This window comes from Rosa chinensis, chromosome 5, assembly GCF_002994745.2.
Source record: "Rosa chinensis cultivar Old Blush chromosome 5, RchiOBHm-V2, whole genome shotgun sequence".
Classification (NCBI taxonomy): domain Eukaryota; kingdom Viridiplantae; phylum Streptophyta; class Magnoliopsida; order Rosales; family Rosaceae; genus Rosa; species Rosa chinensis.
In genome coordinates, this window is record NC_037092.1 from 75,877,895 (window position 1) to 75,900,092 (window position 22,198).

At 38.1% G+C, this 22,198-nt stretch overlaps 3 protein-coding genes and 3 non-coding genes across 7 annotated transcripts; 4 read left to right on the forward strand and 2 right to left on the reverse strand.

Annotated features, from left to right (window-relative positions):
- Positions 1–1,645: 1,645 nt before the first annotated feature.
- Positions 1,646–6,587, reverse strand: LOC112165033 (U-box domain-containing protein 44). The gene is made up of 5 exons (XM_024301410.2): positions 5,754–6,587; positions 4,887–5,672; positions 4,309–4,615; positions 3,634–4,098; positions 1,646–2,901 (listed from the first exon to the last, which is right to left on the reverse strand). Exons 1-5 carry the CDS (start codon positions 6,192–6,194, stop codon positions 1,802–1,804), a joined length of 3,099 nt encoding a protein of 1,032 aa, XP_024157178.1. The 5' UTR covers positions 6,195–6,587; the 3' UTR covers positions 1,646–1,801.
- A 367-nt stretch (positions 6,588–6,954) lies between these two features.
- On the reverse strand, positions 6,955–9,803 carry LOC112167336. 2 transcript variants are annotated; one of them, XM_040506265.1, is made up of 8 exons: positions 9,264–9,803; positions 9,012–9,141; positions 8,787–8,854; positions 8,626–8,664; positions 8,295–8,348; positions 8,121–8,210; positions 7,811–7,871; positions 6,955–7,446 (listed from the first exon to the last, which is right to left on the reverse strand). In XM_040506265.1, the coding sequence occupies exons 1-6, from the start codon at positions 9,290–9,292 to the stop codon at positions 8,174–8,176; spliced, it is 357 nt and encodes a 118-aa protein (XP_040362199.1). In that variant the 5' UTR covers positions 9,293–9,803; the 3' UTR covers positions 6,955–7,446; positions 7,811–7,871; positions 8,121–8,173. The 2 variants fall into 2 exon arrangements, with proteins under 2 accessions (XP_040362199.1, XP_040362198.1); XM_040506264.1 differs by having other exon boundaries at positions 7,811–7,894; positions 9,264–9,801.
- Positions 9,804–10,766: 963 nt separating this feature from the next.
- LOC112167910 (selT-like protein) lies at positions 10,767–12,516 on the forward strand. Its single transcript, XM_024305008.2, has 4 exons — positions 10,767–11,044; positions 11,143–11,213; positions 11,745–12,060; positions 12,162–12,516. Exons 1-4 carry the CDS (start codon positions 10,856–10,858, stop codon positions 12,273–12,275), a joined length of 690 nt encoding a protein of 229 aa, XP_024160776.1. The 5' UTR covers positions 10,767–10,855; the 3' UTR covers positions 12,276–12,516.
- A 2,094-nt stretch (positions 12,517–14,610) lies between these two features.
- On the forward strand, positions 14,611–14,682 carry TRNAQ-UUG. The gene has a single exon. It is a non-coding gene; the product is annotated as a tRNA-Gln (tRNA).
- Positions 14,683–19,394: 4,712 nt separating this feature from the next.
- TRNAQ-UUG lies at positions 19,395–19,466 on the forward strand. Its single transcript has one exon. It is a non-coding gene; the product is annotated as a tRNA-Gln (tRNA).
- A 2,112-nt stretch (positions 19,467–21,578) lies between these two features.
- TRNAQ-UUG lies at positions 21,579–21,650 on the forward strand. The gene has a single exon. It is a non-coding gene; the product is annotated as a tRNA-Gln (tRNA).
- The last annotated feature ends 548 nt before the right edge of the window (positions 21,651–22,198 follow it).

Consider the following 22,198-nt stretch of genomic DNA (forward strand, 5'->3'; position numbering starts at 1 on the left):
GATTGGGAAGGGATATGATGAACTATACCCACGCGTTTCCATGACAAGTTCCGGATTTGCAATTGTCGTGGTTTATATTGATAAACATAATTGGAACCCTTGAGAGTTAAGGGAAACCGCTGAACACCTGAAATCCGAGTTTGAGAGGAAGGACCTTGGGAGAACACGGTTTTGTCTAGATTCAGAACTTGTATACCGTGTCAATAGATGCTTAGGCATTTTTGATAGAGTCAAAGATGCACCATGGTCGTCCGTAGTCTTGGCCCTAAAAGGGATCCGTTTCGTCCCAGTGATGATGACGAAGATGTGTTAATAGCAGAAGTGCTTACTTATGTACAATAGGCGCATTATTGTACTTAACACAATACAAGACCGGACACATCAATTATTATGAACTTGTTGGCTAGACATAGCCCCGCGCTAACACAACGCCATTAGATTGGTATAAAGACAATCTTTCGATATTTGAGAGATACGATTGATATGGGCTTGTTGTATCCCTACAGAGAGAAAAGAAATAACGGAAGTGTGGGATCGGACCCCACAAGGCAAAACACCACCTTCCGTGCTCCTCCTCCCCCCCATCAAAATGACAACAAGCACTTCTAAATATTGAAGTGAACCAAATCCGATCAAAGGATAATATAGCGGACTTATTTACTAAGTCGTTACCAAAATTCACATTCGAGAAACATGTGAAGAGCATCAGATTGAGAAAGTTATCCAAACTCCCATGATTATAGCAATCAAGAGGAGATATTGACATCAGGGGGAGGCATGATGTCTACATGTTCGATCTCGAAGAGTGAAGGGCGTGTTGTGCTCTTTTGTCCTTAAACCAGGGTTATTTTTGTCCCACAAGTAACGAGGCAACAATCAAAACGTCATCACCAAGTTTGAGCAGCACAAGGGGGAGTGTTGACATAATGTGTGCCTCTACAAACTAGGGTTTAGAGTTGTAATAGGAAAATGTTCTAGGTATTCAATTGTATTCGGATTCTATTATCTTTTGGGTACCTTGTAACTCCCTATATAAAGTGCTCCTATTATCAATAATAAACAACAATTACAATTCTCCTACAACAAGAAATGAATTTAAAATACTATGCAAAACTTTTCAACATATATCGTATATTTTCTCGTATAATACACTTCTGAATTGTATTTTATTGACTACGATTATGAGGTCTGATCTACTGTGAAGTAGGATGAAAGTTTGATGAAGTGAGGGGTCAATTAATCAGTAATTTTTAACTTATTATAAATCCAGGTGAACCGAAAAGAATAGCGATGGCATATATTGTTTATACTATACACCAGGAATGCAGGAGAGCACCAAAATCAGATTTTATATACAGGAAATATGCTGTTGAGTTTACTTTTCTGGTCATGAAGTTAGGTTGGATTTAACTTGAACAGCGATATAACATCGTCTTTATGGAGTTTTCATCATCACTCACGCGTAATGTTTTGGAGTTTTCAACAGCGGCGGTTTAGCCTATAGTCTTTTTCTTTTTCCTTTTTGGGCTGACTAGCCCAGTCGCTAAAGTTCTCAAAAATGTTTCACTTTACTTTTAAATTGTATTCTAATAATTTAATCAAGGGAGCTGCATGTACATCAAAAATGGCAAAAAGAAGTCGACAATTTTGAACAATGTAATGGACTCGACTTTTCCCCTCATTTTCGAAGTTCATAATTCGCAACACTCATTCAATTTCTTACAATTTACTGTAGAGTGAGAATAGTGCAACTATACAGTTTGAATGTTACTCGAGAAAATTTACGATAAAAATTTTAGGACTATAGGGATCTTCGATTTCCGCTAACCCCCGATAACTGCTTAAGACTAGTAAGAGCATCTTGAGCATTTCGCTTTGTGTTGGCATTGCCATGCTTAAAGGCTTCCACCAATGCCCACACCAGAGCCTGGTTGAGCGAATGCCTATGGTTCTCGACTCTCAGTATCCTCTCAATCATCCAAACTGTTCTCTCTTGCAGCTCGCCAGGTCGAACTTCTGTGAAAAGAGTAATCACAGCGTCAATAACACCCAATTGCTCAAGTTCGTCAACTGCTCCTTTGAAGTTGCTAGAACTAGAAGTCTCTATTACTAGAGTGGATAGTGCCTCCACTGCAGCAATCTGAACACTAGTGGTGTTGTCGTTGAGTAGATCAACAAGGGGCTTGATGCAATTGCTCTTTAGCAAACACAATTGACTATCTTCTTCGCATGGAATGTTGTGTATCGGACACGTGGAAGGTTCTAGAGAAGACCGTCCGCACATGAACATCAAATGAGAACATAATCCATGGGGAAGTTGTGGTTCTGACTGCATAGCAGCTACTGATCTTCCATATCCAGACAAGTTTTTCAACCCAAGGATGGCTAGTTGTTTTACTCTTGGGTTTGAAGGATAATTAAGCTGATGACGAAAAATAGTAATAAGGCTATGCTCTTTGACTGTACTAAGAGTTTTCGGATTGAGGTTCTTTGTAATGTGAAGTAAAAGACCAAGAAGACCTTCCAACATGCTTGATGCAGGTCGAGAAATACTCCTCCCACTCGAAGTTTGGTGCTGGTTTTTGAGAGTAGTAGCTATCCATATAACAAAATTAACTTCTAGGAGTGTCTTCACTTCGTCTTCCGAGAGTGGAAGGTTTGCAAGTATGCATGCAGCATCAGATCTCTCACTATCTGCCGATTGGTCATCTAATAGTTTGTCTTTCAACAGGGAAAGCTTGTAACAAGGCCTTAGCTCATCAGCAATATCTTGACCAAACCTCTCTGAGAGTAGTCTTGCAAGCCTATAAGCTTGAATTCTGAGTTCCACTTCAGGTTGCTCAAGAAATGGTAAAATGGTTTTAATCCCTTCCCCAGATTTTATATGACAAGCTACTGACTCTGTAAATGGAAACAACAAAGCATGGGTGACCCTGTCAGAAAATGGGTATTTTATGAGAACTGCTCTTATGCACAAAAAAGAGCTAATTTCATGACCATTAAAAAAAAAACCTGCAGCAAATTTCAGCTACAATGCCTTTATTTTCTTTGACCTCCTAGTTTTGCAATTTGATATATATGTGTGTGTGTGTGTGTGTCAGCAGTATATTTATTTCAAGATTCGAGAGTAAGAGCATATATAACAAATATAAATATAATGTTTTATGGAGGTGTTAAAAATTAGATTCTTCATTTAAGCCCTTGCCCTGCTATTGTTGCAGCACAAACATATAGGTAGCTTTTGAAAGTGTTCTTAAACCAAAAGATAAAAAGTATTCTGGCCTCCTATGTGGGGACTGGGGAGATAATCCCCAGCCACTTCTCCAGAAAGATGCTAAACACAAAAGACTTTCTTCAGGAACAAGATACAACCCTAATCACTACAACAGGATTCCATTTGAACTATAGCAACTATCTTTTCCTGTTTTGATTTTTAGAACAAACAAACCAAGGAATACAATGCACCGACTTACTAAGCAGTGAACACAAAATAAATGCAGGCAAGTTCAAGGTATATGTGGTACTAATCAGAAATTGATACAATAAGATATACACAGAGGGAAACCCATGGTTCCATGAATAATAAACGAATCTCACATAGTGCTTTAATTTGCAAAGTAGAGGAAGAATTACCTGATGCTTGCGGAGATGAGGCAATTCCATACAGGATATGGATAATAGATATTTGACAGGGAAGGGATGCAAGAGGTAAAACCCCCAAAAGATTATATATAAATGATTCTGACTGCATAGAGTTCCCTTCTTTGTCAGCTGAAGCCAATTCCCAGTGCCCTGGATTTGATACTATATTTGCCATGGTTGATGCAGCCAACTCTTTCAGTTCCAACGTAGTATCCTGGTTGATGAAAAGGATACCTGTTAAAGCGGGAAGTACAGCAGAATCAACAAGGATGGTTGCATTGTCATCTAGACCTGACAAGTTATACAACGCTTTCAAGCTCGCTGCTCTTCCTTCCGGATTAGAAAGCATCTCAACTAGTATTTTGGCACATTGCCTAGCTATTTGTTCCTTGCTGCTATTCGTCAAGGTCATACTTCCCACTATAGATGCCATCTCAATTTTGACATTTTCAGAACCTGTTTCCAGAAATACACAGATTCCAGTATAAGGGCTGAATATAAAATACCATACACACTGCTAAGAGCTATCTATTGAGAAAGAAAAACAAAATGTGAATCTCGTTCCTTTACTTTGTCCAAGAAAGTTGCAAAATTGATCTTTTTTATAAAGTCGATTATAATTGATGATTTTGAGCTGGAGACAGCAAAAACTAGTAGACGGCACACCTTCACAAAGTCGAGTAAGCAAGGGATTGAATCTCCCTGCTGCGGCCAAATGCTGAACAATACCCTCCACTTTCTCCATCTGCTTTAATACCTCCTCAGCTAGATTGGATAAACCAGGATGCTCCAGGTTTCCTGCCATGCTTGAGAGAAGAACCAAAGCGCCTTTCTCTGATGCAATTTTAATGCAACAAGCTTCATCACTAGAGAACTCAAGTAACAATTTCACAGCACACTCTCTCTCTTTCTCTGAACTCCCGATAAGACTATGTATGGCCAATCTAGTGATACCTTCTTGAAGCATGATTTCCTACAAATATTCAAAAAGTTTTATCACAAACTAGTAACAGTAGGAAACATAGCACAACTCAGGCCAGAAGAGCGTACTAGACCCAAACATCAAACACACAAAGCTATACATTATGTACTTTGAAGCGATTTACAAGTGCTATAATTTCACAAGAGAAGCAATCAAAGGCAAAATCACTCTAAAGTTTCATTCTTTGATACCTCCACCTTATTAGTCAACTGAATAACGATAATTATTAGGAGGGAAAATCTAGATAAGGTGAAAAACTTACCTTGCTTTCTTCATCTTTGGCCATGCTAACCAAAGCCACAAGAGCTTTGCTTCTCAAATGAGTCCCAATACTCTTCGAACTGTTCCTCAACATTTTAACAATAAGCACAACAATGCCAGCATTCCTAACTCTAAATCTACAATGGGGATACTCTTCTGAGATGTTATAGACATTATCCAACACTCCCTCTATACCATCCACCATTAAAGGCTCTTCACTAAGCTTTTGAACCCCAATTTTGACCAGAATCTCAACATTCCTATTCACCCACTCCTCAATTGCTCCGGCTAGTCCAATATTTCGTTTCAGCTCCAATGACTGAAGCACCTGACCGGTGACCGGACAAGTCGGTTCTCGGCCGTCGTCAAAACACCGCTCAAACCAGTACTTAATGGCCGACCGTTCGTACGTCTGCGACGATTGGAGTACCACCGGGTCTCTCATCACCTCCTTCGTCAACGGACACAGAAAATTTTTGAAGGGAGATATTTGAGCGTCGTCTTCGAACTCCAGGCCCGTCGCGAAATTGGGCTGCACGGCCCAATTCTCCAGGATCCTCTCCAACGACACCAAAATCCGGCGTTCCGACGCCGAATTCGAGCCGGCGATGTCGTTTCTCAGGACCTTGATTTGCTTGGACAGCTCGGCGTGATTCTCCGGCTCAATTCCGAGAGCTCGAGCCAAATCCATGATAATCGCGCTCTCAACGGCTTTGCTGGTCTTCGTCTGCGTCGCTTCTCCTTCTTTCCGAAGCGTGTGGTGAACTCTCTCTTCGTTCTCTGTGACCTAAATTTCAATACTGAGAGGTTCAATTTCGAACAACAGTGAGGAATTGATGATTAACACAGCTTGGATTACTTCACTTACTTTGAATTGAGCTTGCTTCATGTCCCCGGAGAGATCGGCGATTTTTTTGCGGAGATCGGGGAGGTCCTCGACGGCGGAGTCGAGGAGGGCGAGCCAGCCGGAGACGGCGACGGTGTTTTCGTTGAGGGATTTGCAGAGGGAGAGGCAGTGGATGAGGACGAAGATTTTGCCTTTGGAGTAAGACGACATCGTTTTGACGGCGGCGCTGAGGTCGGCGGCGATGCCCCTGAGGGCGGTGAGGACGGAAGGCGGGAAGGCGGCGTCGGGTGAGGAGGTGGAGCGGGTGAGGTGGGTGAGGGCGAGCTGGAGGCGGTGGGCGAAGGAGGAGAAGCGGCGAGGGGGGTCGAAGGAGGAGTGGTCGTAGTGAGGGGCGCAGAGGTCGGCGAGGGAGGTGTGGATGGAGTCCAGCAAAGTGGAGGAGGAGGCGGAGGATGACGTCATTCCGGTGAGGGTTCGGGCATGGATAATTTTGCTTTGCCGCGTTTTTCTTTCTTCCAACACTTGGGTGGTGTGGTCTTGTGGAAACTTAAAAATGGAGCGAAAGGTCAAATCACCGAGTGTTGACTTTCAGCACAGTCTCAATGGACGGCTACCAGCAACGGTTTTTAGTTACGTTTCTGGCCATCGCACTCTTTTTAATAGGGCTGGACTCGGGTCGGTTTTGCAATGTCAATGACTGAACCCGGAACCGAAACCGAGAACTAATTTTCGGTTCGGGTTTGATGTTTTTTGTATGAAGAACCGATGCAGAACCGAACCGACCATTCTCGGGTCGGTTCCTCGGTTTTTCGGTTCCATTCCAGATCGGTTTCATTCTCGGTTTTTCGGTTCCAAACTCAGAGTTCGGTTCCTCGGTTTTTCGGTTCCATTCCAGATCGGTTCCATTCTCGGTTTTTCGGTTCCAAACTCGGATCGGTTCCAAGTTCGGTTCCTCGGTTTTTCCATATAGAAACACTGCTTTTCAGTTGTTTCTACTTTCTAGTTTTCACTTTTCCTGATTTCCATACATACATTCAAATGATTCAAAATATCACAATTTATTCACTCATTCAAACTCAAAACAGTATCTACAATATACATATTCAACAATCAACATCAACATAGCAAATTAACAATTTCCTGCAAACTCCCAAACTGTCAAAGCATGAAAGTGATGAAAGCATTAAACAATCCAACAATCAAAAGTTCAAAACTCTCAAACTATCAAACACAAACACTCAAGCACTTTCTAGCAATACAACTACAAACTCAAAGTCTGCAATAATACACATTTCCAGCAATACAAACTCAAAGTTTCACATGCATAAACTGCAAACTCAAAGTCTCACATGCAGCAAATAAAACTAAACAATAAAGTGAATAAATTTAGTCCAATTTAAACAATGCAGCTGCAGCTGCATCAATTTGGAGCAAACTAAAATACTGAAAACTAAATCAATTTGCAGCAAACTAAATTGTAGCTGCATCATTTTTTCTGCCTTTTCTTCTTGGTTGTAGGGGCTGAAGCTGAAGCAATCTGTACCTACAAGTAAGATTTGTAATATACCACCACAGCCTATATGTAGGCTCGTTGCAATACGGCAGCAGCAACTACACATCAGAAAAGACCCACAAATTGCTTCATTTTTTCTCCTTTCAAATTTCGTTTCCATCACTCCTGAATGCCGAATCTTCTTTTAATTGATCTCAATACCTATACAGGTTGCAGTAGCAAAAAGGGAATTTATGTAAGCCTTTCATGCTAGAATGCTAGATACCAAATACATGTATGGTCCAGTAGGAAAGTCTGGCAGTATATACTTATTGATCAATTGATTTCTAAGTACATGTTATCAATTGGTCAATAACATATTGTCGCAAAAATACACAGACATTGATCCTTACTGAAATTCATCTTTGGGAGGATATATGATCAATAATGTGATTGGTAAATAAGAAACATGAGTCTCAGAGACTCATATATGAATGCTAGCTAGGCGGATCTCAATTTTGTTAATCAATGAGCATAACTAATAAAGATAACTTATGTTCATCAACCAGAGGGACAACTAATTTACCTGTAAGTAGTCGTGAGGTGGTGAAGGAGGATCAGCATCTCGAGCCTGGCCAGCTCATTGCCTGGACAGGAATGCACGCCAAAACTGAGCAAAACAGATGCAATATATTTTTTTCATTAACAGTTAACAAACAACAAAACTGAGCAAAACAGATGCAATATATTTTTTTCATTAACAGTTAACAAACAACAAAACTGAGCAAAACAGATGCAATATATTTTGAATTAATAAAAACAATTTCTTAAGTACAACCAAACCAAAATTTAGATCAATTTTGAAATCATAAAAAACAATGGATGAGCTTAGCTACCTGCAATGATGGTGGCTTGAGTTGAGCTCTAAGATCCCATTTTGCAAATGTAACTATGAATGCAGCTTCCTTTTTCTTTGCTTTCTCCAACTGGTGGGAAAAAAAATTAAAAATTAAAAGATGAACAAAAGCTGGAGATTACTGATGACTAATAAAGGAACGATGAACACAAACCTGAAATGCAGAATGCCACTTCTGAACCTCAGATTTTGCAGCATCATATTCCATCTGTAACCAAGAAGATCATAATTTAATATATGAGAGAAGAATTAGAATGTAGGTACAACCATATAACACATATAATGGTGGTGCATGCATCAAGAGGTGCCATGAATCAAGCATGTGACTAGAAGGAATTACATTTGACATGATTTTTAAAATTACACACTAGTAAGCATTAGATTTTCCAACTAGATGGAATTTGATGTCACATGAGTGATATATCACTAACTGTAGAAGGATAATGAAGAGATAGAAACGAGGGAAACTGAAATATGATACATACTTGGCACTTTGCAAGATCATCCTTAGATAGTAATGAAGACTGCAAAACAAATTCATTGTCATAATCAATTTAGGCCCTCCTGAATATTCAATGCAAAACCAACTGCCCAAGGTATAGAAGTTTGATCAGTAAACTATAAACCATTCTAGATTTCAGAGTACCTCTCACGCAGAGACAAAATCATTCCTGTTGCAACACCGGGAGCAATTTCTTCAACTTTTGCTTTAACCTACATTGTAAATAAATCACTATCTTTCTCTAAGGGACTAAACAATAACCGAACGATAAGCAATGCATATATCAGATGGGTGCTCTAACCCAGTAAGCAAAAACCATCAAAAATTGAAACTTTGAAACAAACAAGAACAAAGTTTGAATTTTTATACCACAAATCTTGATGGGTGCTCTAACAAATTGGGTTGTTGCAAGAAGATATCTTTAGAGGTAGAGCAGAGTTGTCGGATCTCGGACTCCAATAGCTGCACGCCTGCACCTGCTTTCCGGGTCGGCCTCGGACTTCAAGAAGACGGCTGAAAGATCAAAGACTGAAACTTGAAGAGAGAAGAAGAAGAAGAAGATGAAGGAGAAGGATAACATAGGGAGTGAAAGAAAAGCATGAGACTGGGGTCCAGACTTACATTGATGGAGGTCGAAGACGGGGATGCATCAACCAAATCGCAGATGGCTAACAGCCCAACACAAATCGAAGACGCGATGGTCTTGCTCGTCGGGGCTGCATCCGATCTTTGAGGGCGATCGTCTTGGTCGTCTGGGTTTTGAATCTTTTGATCGCCTTGGTCGTCTGGGTTAGAGAATGGAGAGTTGGGGTTTTGAGAGGCAGTGAGCGATAGAGAGAGGCAGTGAGAGATAGAGAGAACTAGAGAAATTTTAGGGTTTTGAACTTTTGATCGAATGGATAGATCGGAATCATCGGGGCCTGATCAAATGAGAATGGGTTTATTTTAGAGAAATAAGCTCGGCCCTTATATCCACTTATACACTGACATATGTATTTCGGTTCCAAGGGTGTTTTAAAAACAAGAACCGGAACCGAACCGATAATACTTCATTAGGAACCGAACCGAGCAAAATGTAAATATATATACCCTAAAACCGAACCGAACCGAGTTTTTCGGTGCGGTTCGGTGCGGTTCCTTCGGTTTTTCGGTTCGCCAGGCCAGCCCTACTTTTTAATTTGTTATTCAAGATATCGGTCAGAATTTTCTTTAGTACTTTATTTTTTATTTTTTTATTTATTAATTTCTGGATGAGGTAGCAAGGTACCTTCGCTATGTTATCAAGTTAGTAACACACTCAGTTAGTCAATATTGAAACTGAGAGTATCCCAGTAAGATTACTTACACTTGCTAACCACAAATAAGTGGGAGTTGAAACTTGGTTGCTAAATATATGTTAGGCTACTCGACCAATCTTATCACAACATGTGGTTAATTTTTTTTATACATGAAATCTCATTCACCATTAAATTAAGGAAAAAAAAAAATTAAGATCAAAGAATAGGCTTCAAGCTATCCTACACTTGTTCAAGCAATACCAAGATACATCGAACAAAAAAACTACACTATTCTTTAAGCTATTGTTTAAAATGGAGTCACAAAACAATTGCATCAAATATCAAAATGTTGCAGAACGTTGTCAATTTCATGCATGATAGTTTTGGTACTCACATGTCAAAAATGTCTTACTTTTTAAATATTTCACATGTCAAAAATGTCATTTTCTTTGAATATTTCAGGAGATACATTTTTGTAAGTTCATGTCTTACAATGTCAAAATAGAATTTTTTTGGTTGTCTAGACTCTAGACAAAGAGAATGTTCTACTCGTCGTGGACCAATTGTTAGCTGGTTTTTAAAACCTATCTTTTGTTATTCAAATCTTGCCCCATTCTCAAAAGAAATTACTTCTAAACTTTTACTTCTCTGACTCTCTGAGTCGTATAAAGTTTGTTGCCCATTGTTTCTTTTTACAAAAGGAACCAATGATGGAACTCTTACAAGGTGTAAAAGATTGCTCTTTAAAAAGGTAACAAAGAATATTTCCCTGATAATTTGGGCGAGAAACAAAAAGAGATCCGGTGACGGCCCATAGGATGAGCCCAAATTGTCCTGAGGTCCAAAGAATTTCTATCTCGTTAGTCAAGAAGAGACACTTCTTCGTCTCCAACTCTCTCTCTCTCTCTCTCTCTCTCTCTCTGTGAAGCAAAGGCCATGGATCGCACCCAGATCGTTCTTCTAGGGTTACCACTCTTCCTCTTCTGCTTCGATGTCCTTAACCTCTTCACTCTCCGACCACCACCGCCTCCTCCTCACAAGGCTCATCACCACCACCACCACCACGACCACCTCCAAAACAAACCACCTCCGCTCCCCAAAGACACCCTAGACTTCCCCTCACAGGTATTCCAAGCTCTTTCGCTTCTGCAAGTTTCGATTTTTTTTTTTGTGCTTTCGTATGCTAATTTTTGCCCTCTTTCTTTGACTTTGATCAATTTCAGAAACCAATCGCTGGAGCAGTGGGGGTCGGCAACACAGTCAAGATTAGCTTCTGCACCTCTTGCTCTTACAAGTAATTCTCTAATTTCTTTTCTGTTATTCTTCTATTGTATTAGGTTTTCACCTTCATGTTGTTTGTGTGTTTCCAGTGCTAGATGAGTAGTGTGATCAAGTTGAAATCTTTGCTCTTACTAGTGCCTTTCATATTTCTTTTCTGTATTGGGTCTTTGATATTATGATTGTGTTTCTGCTATTCCTGGGTTCTTGGGCTCTATCCACCTACCCCGTGTGTGTACTTACTTATCTTTTATGGGGTAATTTGCTTATTGCCTTATCGGCAGTGTGTAGTCTTTACAATGGGAGATGATAGATGATCAAACTTAAATATAGCTCTTAGAATTGTTTTTCTTATAGAATATTGAACTGAATAGGTTTGAAATTTATTTGAATGTGTTTCTAGAACGCGGTTTATCTTTCTACCTAAATGGTCTTTACTCATCTGTTTAGCTACCACTAGGGTTTCAAAAGAGAGATAAGATCTGCATGTTTGATTTAGCCATGGAATTGAGCTATGTTTACTTACATAAGAATATGCTTTTGGTAGGGGGACTGCAGTAACAATGACCAAGATGCTAGAGGCTGCTTATCCTGGGCTTGAAGTTGTTCTTTCAAACTATCCCCCAGCTTTACCAAAGCGTCTGCTTAGCAAATTAGTTCCTGCTGTTCAATTTGGAATATTTGGGATTGTCATGGGGGGTGAGCAACTTTTCCCTATGGTGGGGATGGTACCTCCTCCTTGGTTTTACTCTTTGCGTGCGAATAGGTTTGGAACCATGGCATCTACTTGGCTTCTTGGTAATGCATTGCAGTCCTTCCTTCAAGGCACTGGCGCTTTTGAAGTTTCCCTCAACGATGAATTGGTGGGTGAACCTTCTTTTCATTTTTGGTCATAGTGCTTTGAGCTAGAATTTTGTTGCTAGATGTTCCTTTTTATTTAGCTTTTGTGCTCTTTTTATCGCAGATTTTCTCTAAGCTCCAGGAGGGAAGATTTCCAGGAGAGATTGAACTAAGAGATGCCATTGGCAGGAAGTTGGTCAATTCAGGAATCACAGGTGACGGGGCATTATGGACCTAGTCTGCTTTTAAAAGTCTGAATGTATGCGACTTTCATAGTTGGTTCAACTCGGGAATGACTAGTTAATCATCAATATTGTACGAAATAACATCAGTAAATGTTTTGCAGATAGGTTGGACCTTTTGTGTGCAATACCTGATTCTCCATTGCTACATGATACATGCATTGGTTGGATTTGAGATGTCTTGGATCTTGTTAGTGTAGTTTCATCTCCTTCGGTATAATATCTGTTCTAATCAAAATGAACTCGGATTATTCAATATAACACTGCATGTCTGCATTTATGCATGTCCCATATGGTAGCACAACCAGGTAGTGCGGTTCCTCAGAGTAGGCAAGGTCCCCGGGAAAAGTGTTCCGATGTATTTTCTTAACTCATCTCTTGAAGTATAGGCGAGGAATTTATTTTGTCAAAAGTATATTTTTCAATTAAGATCAAAACCAACGATATATTCATTTGCAAAAGTGTACATATTAAAACATATATGGAAACACCTCTATTGATATAAAATATATACACTATTACTGGTTAAAAGTAACATAAATGGACACATCTTTGTCAACACTCGATGCTGTGGGTTAACCATGTCTTGAGCCCCTGGATTTCCAGGCAACCCTGCACACACTGGTTCTAGATGGATGCGTATTTAAAACAATGGTGAATCCATGACAATTTTGAGATGTTCATATGTGAATAATATTGTGGTCGGTGGTTGTTGCAAACGGTAGCAGTCAAATACCATGGAACAAAATCGGAAACATTTTCTTTAAATAGAAGTAATCTCTCTTGTATGACAGTCCAAATATTGAACCGTTGGCTTTGGCTAGAAGATCGTTTGTCAACAAAGGATTGGCAATATGTAATTCTTTTGGACGTGGAATTCACTAATTATGATTCATAAACTCACCAGATAAATTTCTTCTCTCTGCAACCTCCAAATATTTAAAACAGAAGTGTAAAGATTCAATAACAAATCAGCATCACTATTACACTTTCAGACCAGATGACACCCTACTTATGTTGCCTATTTGGCTAATATTCACTTGCTTCCATAGCCCAATGTAACAGCCAATAAGCGTGGAACATTATCTTCATTTTTCTCAAGTAAATTTGATGCAGCTGCTACCTCTCACTAGAGGAGAAGAACCGACTCCGCTAGCATGTAGATAATTAAGTTCGACAGAACTCATAACACATGAATATCATAAAATGTCTACAACAATTTCCAATACTAGAATAGCATAAACTGGATCGCCCTCATTTTCCAGTACTTTCAAGAACACCACTTTAGTCATCAATTGAAAACATGTCATGCAGGGAAGGAATGTGTAGCCACCCGCCATTAACTATCCTCTTAACAGTGAAACCAGAGAATCTCTTTGTTGAAATCACACTAACACATCATTTCTGGAGCATAAAAAAACTAGTAGGGACTAGAGAGCGATGGGAATCCTGAACCATTGCTCATGGGATAGAAGAAAGATATGATGCAGAGGAGGCACCACCAATGGAACAATTGAAAACTAAGATTTTGAGGGGGAGGGGAAAGCAGATAAAAGTTCTAATGACGGAATACAATTCTCGAAAACTGCTATGGCATTTTAAGATGTAAGAAATTCTCACGACGACACCTTCATTGGATTACGAATAAATTAAAGAATTACCTTCAATAAGGAGCTTTTGGAAGTCACAGGGAGTTCACAAAAGACCATTGGCCAACACCAATAGACCGTATAAAGTACCAAAATCCAGTAAGAACCTGCCATCATTAGGAATTATGTTCTTATCTTTGACACCTTACAATCCCAGAGACGAGACAAACTCCAGGCAGACAGACACCATTGCATGAATAATAAACATATCCGCAGATATAATGAGATATTACCACAACACTGAACATCCCTATATTCTTTAATAGCGCAACATATTCCTTTGCCTCTACCTGTAAAAAGACCCACACAGAAAGTACAAGCAGGTTCTTTGCTTGAACTTTAAACTCAAAATAAGACAATTTTACACATTAAAAGCTAAGCAGACTCTACGGACAGAGAATAGCTAGTGAACTTGCAGAAAAATAAAACCAGAGAAATACTGGACTGCCTCTAACCTTTTTCAAGTGTCTTGTAGCGTAGCATAGCACCGCAGAGATCCCCAAATGATGTCAATATCTTCTTTGTTTGTGAAACAAAGAACATTACTCAATTACCAGACTTTCTTTCAAACATGTTTGGTAATTCTAAAATTGTAATCTACTTATGAAGAACTGTTGACAGCTAAATTTGTTGGATGGCAGTTAATATTTAAGGAAGCTTGTAAGAGGCTAGACAACAACATGGTTCTATGGTGTAGTGGTTAGCACTCTGGACTTTGAATCTAGCGACCTGGGTTTGACTCCCGGTAGGACCTCTCATTTTCATTTTTTTTTTTTTAATTGTATAAGACTCGCAACACTTGAAAGAGTATCAATACATGAAACATAACCACATCATTTGGCACACAAATTTTGAATGTCTAACAGGCCTAAAGAAGACAATATTGGTACACAGACAACATTGGTGGGTCTTTTTAAAGAACTCGAAGGGCCCCTACTTGTAAAAAGACTACACAGAAAGGCTCAAAAGAACCACAGAGAAAGTCAAAGAACACCTTAAAGTAGGGGTTCTTTCACAGCATTACAGAGATAGGCAGAAGGTTCAATTTCATCCTTCGACTTGCAAATTTGGAATTAGCATTCAAAAGTTGTAAACTACTAAAGACATTACTTGGCTTGGTGTGAGTATAATATGGGATAGCTTTCCAAACAGTTTTGGTTAGTCTGAGACAGTTGTCCAGTTTTCAAATACAATGAACCGTTCATAGCTATAAATTTTGCAATTTTGTTAAATATTTGACAACAACATGGTTCTATGGTATAGTGATAAGCACTCTGGACTTTGAATCCAGCGACCTGAGTTCGACTCCCGGTAGGACCTTTCATTCCTTAATTTCTTTTTCATAGAATTTTTTGTAAAAGGCTAGGACTCACAAGAATATTTGACAAGGTTGTATGGTGTCTCATAGAATAAAGCTTTAATTGACAAACCTCCATCATGGTACCATGAATGAAATCTTTCACTTGGTAATATCTCCGACAAACATCAATCTGAATGAAGTCACTAACTTCACCACTGAACTCGACTCCAGTTGGGACAACCTTCTACACCAATACTCTTCCTCTGAAATACTTACCATAAAACCAAAATACATGAAACAAATACACTACGAATAGACCTATGGTTATTCACATATTCATTATTGGCAACTAAAAAAAAAAAATTGTTCTGCCTACCCATGGTCCCATGAAATTCACTCTTTATGCATCTAAAGCAGACCAGATATTCCAGCACTAGAGTAGACTGTACTATCAAATCAATAAATTTTACCAGCTAAATTTCAGACTAATCAAACCAAGATGATAATCTGTTTGCCTTAGAAGACAAGAACATTAATCAGTTAACATAAAAACTGTTGGTCTCTCCCTCCCTCCCCGCCCCCCCCTCCTCTCCAAAATTTTTGCAGAGGGCAATGATTTACAAGGACATTCAGCATATGAAACACACACACACACACACTCTCTCTCTCTCTCTCTCTCTCTCGCATCAAAAATTTTGCAGAGCGCGATGATTTACAAGGACATTCAACATATGAAACAGTTACTTGTGATTTGGTAAACGAATTTTGAATGCCTGACCATAAGAAAACATAAATGGTTCACACAGGATAACTCAGTGACAAATCTAGAGTATATTTCACTTCATTCAAAGTGGTGATTATACTAAATGTAACAAAAATAAAACATAAAATAACATTGGTTCAAAGCAACACAAACATAATACTGATATGGAATTACCATTCAAAGCTTGGGTACTAATAACAACACTGTGTGCTATTAGTGCATTAAAAACTTAGTTCCTAAGGGACAGTTTAAAGTTTCAAACAATTTGCAACATTTGCAATGGTTTTCTAATTTTGCACTACAACAAAATGTTAGACAGCTAAAGTTTTGCAAGGACGACATCTATTATATTACAACAACCTTTTCAAAAGGCTAGAGAGACAAAACAAGGTTCTATGGTGTAGTGGTTAGCACTCTGGACTTTGAATCCAGCAACCTGGGACTCCCAGTAGGACCTTCTATTCCTTATTTCTTTTTGGAAGAACATTTTTTATAAGCATAGGGCATGCAAGAATATTCAACATGGTTGTATCTCACAGCATAAGCTTTAGTGGACAACCCTCCACTACCCTCCATCAAGGTAATATGGATATAATCTTTCATATGGGAACATGACGAACATCTCAAACAGCACTTAGGTTACACCTATACTCTTAAGTCCTGTGGGATTGCTTCCTACACCAACACGGTATAGGAGCCTCATATGAAACACAAGACCTAAATAAAAGCAATCATTAACACAATAATTGTATCCATACACCAATCCTAGAATTTTATATGCATGGGTCCTTCGCTTAAATTTCTCTTTTCTAAAGTAATAACTAAGGACACGTCTTTAAACATCTGAAGCAGACCAGACCAGATATTCCAGCATGAGGACATGCAGCACACAATAAAATCATTATACAACAAGCTTCATACCAAGCCATCTCTTAGCTTTGTTAACTGTCTAGTAGCATATGGCCATGGCATGATGGTATTATGTTTGTGAAAAAAAGAGCATACTCGGTTACCATTTTATCTTCCAAACATATCATAATTTTTAAGTTATAATATATTTTCCCACTACCATATACTGTTGACAGATGAAGGGTCTTTGCATGGACTGCATTTATATCTAATAACTTTCCTTATACACAACAAGAATGTTCTATGGTGTACTGGTTAGCACTCTGGGCATTGAATCCAGCGACCTGGGTTCAACTCCCGGTAGGACCTTCCCCCCCCGAAACTTTTGTGAAAAACTAGTGCTTGCATGAATATTTAGCTTATGAAACACTACCACATCATTGATACACGAAATCAACTAAAATCACTGAAAAATACAAGATCTTTTCACAAGGGATACTTCTACCAAAATGTAAAATAAGGTTCTGATTTATTCAAGTAATAATTGTACCAATGTGACATATATATATATATATATATATATATCAAACATAAAACTACAACACCTGGTACAAGGCAACACAAAATAATCGGAAGGTTGAATTTGAGAATCTAACTTCAAAAGTGGAACTAGCATTCAAGAATCAGAAAGTATTAACAACATTGTTTAATGCATAATTTCTACAGGCTAAAGTTTCAACTTTCAAACGACTTTTGTTAGGCCTGAAAAGGTGATCTAAATACTAGTTCCACAAAAGTACAAAGCCAGCCAAACATAAATAGAAGTTTCAGTGTCATCATTAAACTTCCAGTAACCTGGACTCTATGGTGTAGGACCTTTTGTTCTTTTTTTTTCTTTCTTCTTTTTAACATAGAACATTTTTATAATGCTTAACATGCAAGAATACTTTAAATGATTATCATAGCATAATCTTCAATGGACAAACCTCAATTAAGGAACCATGAAATTATCTTTCCTATAAGAACATCTATGAAGAAGTTACTAGGTAACCGCCAAACTCAACATGTGTGGGGCTGCCTCCTACAACAACAGATTGTAGGAGTATGTTTTTTTCCTCCATACAGAATACATGCCCCAACAGAAGCAATCATTATCACTAGAATTACTCTTTACCAGAAGGCTGTAAAATCCTACTTGAGGGTCTAGGATAAAATTTGTTTTGGTTTCTATTTGGCTAGTATGTAGTTACTACTTACTACCATGATTTAATCTAGCTGTCAATATGATGGACCATGCTGACATTCAAAATCGTGAAGATATTGACGAGATAATATGCTTTCCAAGTCTGCAACAATTGAATATAGTTATTTTTCAAGACATTCCTAACCTGGTCAAAGCTGGAAGAACTGCTGTCCAGGTGTTTTCAATAAAACCACTGCAATCACTAAGAGAAAACACATCCTGCCAGACGAGATACATAGCCACTCATCCTGTAAGCAGAGAAATTGAGTAGTAAAGTCCATCCTAACATGGTCTATCCTTACTTAACAAAAGCACGGAGTTTGACCCAATACCTGTAGACCACACCAAGTGTCCATACGGGGACTCTCTGCCATTATTAAGAGCTGTCGTCTTAATCCACTGACTATAAGAACTCCTCACTGAGAGAAACTAAAGATAAAAGAATTGAACACATGCGCAGTACAAGGAACACAATTTTTTCTGTTATGGTTCCAACAGCATCATTACCATTTACAATGGATACATAGGCCTTTTGATCTCTTTTTCTAATGTAATAACTAAAGACACATATTTACAAATCTAAAGCAGACCCAACCAGATATAGTGTGAGAATAAATAGCACACCAACAAACCAACAACTAGAACAAGCTTCATACAAAGCCATCTCTTAGCTATGTCAACTGTTACGTAGCTTAGTGCCACAGGAGATCATCACCTGATTGATGCAGAACAAGTAGCACAAGAACTGCAATACTAGGGTTATTTGCAGCAGTCTCGATTGTTAGAAAGAAAAGGGATTTAGAATAAGAAACTTAAGAAGAAAAGGGATAGAGCTACTAGCATCACACCAGTAGGGTTTCTAGGCATCACACCCAGAGAACTTAGGCATCTGCATCACACAAACCTGGAGAGAAGCAGAAAGCTTTCAATTTTATTAATCTCAATCTCAAAATAAAAGACTACAAAGGCCTCTATATATAGGGAGGCTAAGATAATTCTAGAAGAACTAGGAATATCCTTAAAGAATCCTAAAGAAATAATCCTAATAATTATAAGAATCCTAATAATAAAAGCCTAGATTTATTTGAGCTACTTTCCAAATCTTGACTTAAAATATTCTGCTTGTATTCTTCATCACTGATGATAATCTCTGGTTTGTTTGTGAAGAAAAGAGCATACGCAGTTACCATATTATCTTCCCAGCCTGGTAAGTTCTTAAGTTAATATCTATTTTTACACTACCCTAAACTGTTGACAGGTGAAAGTCTTGGCAAATCTAATAACTTTCTGTAATAGTCTACACATCAACAGGGTTCTATGGTGTAGTGGTTAGCACTCTGGACTTTGAATCCAGTGACCTAGGTTCAACTCCCGGTAGGACCTCTCATTCCTATTTTGTTCAATACTTTTGTAAGAGACTCGTCATTGCATGAATATTCAACAAATGAAACAGTAACATTTGGCACATAAAATTTGAATTCTTACAGCAATGAAAAAGACAAGATCGGTTCTCATGAGATAACTAGGCAAAAGTAATGATTCAATGTAAGTATGTCTGATATATTCAAGTAATGATTCTACCAATGTGACATAAAAGCCAAAAGATAAAATCACAACACCAGATGGAAAGCAACACATAACTAATTTGAAGGTTGAATATCATAAGAATTATCTTCAAATGTGGAACTAGCATTCAAAAATTCAAAGTATTAACAGCATTACTTAATGTACTATTAATACATTGGAACAAATAATTTCTACGGGATGGCTACAGTTTTAGACATGAGCCTGAAATGGTAAACTAAATACTAATTCAAAATTTGTATAAAGCAAGCCAAACATAATTAGAAGTTTCAATGTCATCATTTAACTTCTAATGTTGAATGATGATTCAAAACTTAGAAAGGATATACAACATTGTTTGGCCTGCTATTTAATGCATTCCTATGCATAGTATACACAGGATGCAAAAGCCTCGAACAAGTTTGCTGAGTTTGAGATGATGAATCCATATTCTTAATTAACAAACGGTTGACAGGTAAAGGTTGTGCATGAGGAATGTATATATCTAATGGTTGTCTGTGAAAAACTAGACAACAACATAGTTCTAAGGTGTAGTGGTTAGCACTCTGGACTTTGAATCCAGCAACCTGGGTGCGACTCCCGGTAGGACCTAATTCCTAATTTTTTTTTATTTCTTCCTTTCTCAAAACTTTTGTAATACTTGCAAGGAATTTCAACTTATGAAACAGTTCCCCATCATTTGGTACACATATTTTAATTTCTAATAGTAAGAAGATATTCATGGTTCACACTGATTACTCTGTAACAGAAATCTAATGAATGTTTCACTTAATTCAAGCATTGGTTGAGTTGATATGACACAAAAATCAAGGATAGAATAACAACTTTGGTACAAAGCTGCAAAAACATATTGATGATTCAATTTCATCATTTACTTTAAATGTAGAATTGCCTTGCTAGTAGCACAATCAAAGAATAAGTTACATGGGATAGCTCTAGTTTCAAACACGTAAGTTTGAAATGGTAATCTAATTCCCAACTTCAATAAACTGTTGACAGCAAAATTTTTGCAAGACGGTAGACTTGAAGTCGTTAGCACTCTGAACCTTTCATCCCTTTCTTTTAATAAAGAATTCTAGAAGACTTTGAGGGCATGCTAGAATTATAGAATATAAATCATGAAGACATTCAGAGGATAAATATGCTTGCCACGTCAACAACAGGTGAAAATGATTAGTACAAATAACCCAAGAAATTCCTAACCTTTCAAGGAAACCACTGCAATCACCCACATCCTGCATACCAGGGACACATACCCACTCAACAACATCAATCCTGAACCAGAGAAACTGGGTTATAAAGATCATCTTAAAAGGTATATCATCTAAGCATTACTCAACAATTTGGGTAGTGAAAATAGGAATCATGAGCCAAACACACACTCGAATCTTATTATGACAATTGTACCAAACATAAGAGATATAAAAATGATTTATGTTGGGAGAGAAATAAAAATTTACCATGGGGTTCTCTAACAACTATAAAAAATGAATTATCATAGCAAAAACCATTATTAGAATTTACCTTCAACACATGGGTTCTTCACTTGAATTTTTCTTTTCTAATTAAACATCTAAAGATACATCTTTTATGCATGGAAGCAGGATACACCAGATATAACAAGGCAGTACACTATCAAATCATTTATTACCATGAGCTCCATACCAAGCCATATCTTAGAAGTATAAACAGCATTATTTAGCTTGCTATTAATCTATTCCAATGCATACTTTCTATGAGACAGCTAAAATTTTAAACAACTTTGCTAAGTGTGAAATGGTAGACCTAAATTCCTAACACAATATTGTTGACAGCTAAAATTTTTGTATGACTGCAATTATATCCAACTGTCTTTTGTAGAAATCTAGACAATAACATGGTTCTATGGTGTAGAAATCTAGACAATAACATGGTCCTATGGTGTAGTGGTTAGCACTCTGGACTTTGAATCCAGCGGCCCGGGTTCGACCTCCTGTAGGACCTTTTCTTATTTCATTTATTTCAAAAATTTTGTAGAGGCCTAGGAATAGAAATTGAAATGATTGAAGTGTCTTATGGCAAAAGCTCTAATGGACAAACCTCAATCAAACGACCTGGATACGACTCCCGGTAGGACCTTTCCTTATGTCGTTTTGTTTCAAAAGAATTGTAAAGGCCTAGGGCTAGAAATTGAAATGATTGTAGATATCTTATGGCATAAGCTCTATGGACAAACCTCAATCAAGCTAATGCAATCTTTGACGAATATCTCTCCCAATAATCTCACTAAGTTCTCTGCACTGTATTATGGCCACGTGGTACCATCTCCTACAATAATACAGTGTAGGAGTGCTTTTTTCTTCCGTTCAAACACCTGCCCAAACCAAAAAGGCAAACTCTAAGAATATATGGTGGGAACCCAAGTCATATGACTAAAGTAATATAAAGCTAACTGTAATAGCTTACCTGCAAATTCCTGAAGGCATCAAGTTTTGGAGCAGCTACAGACTGACTTCCTGAGCATAGTGGACTTGAAGAAGAAGAAGAAGAAG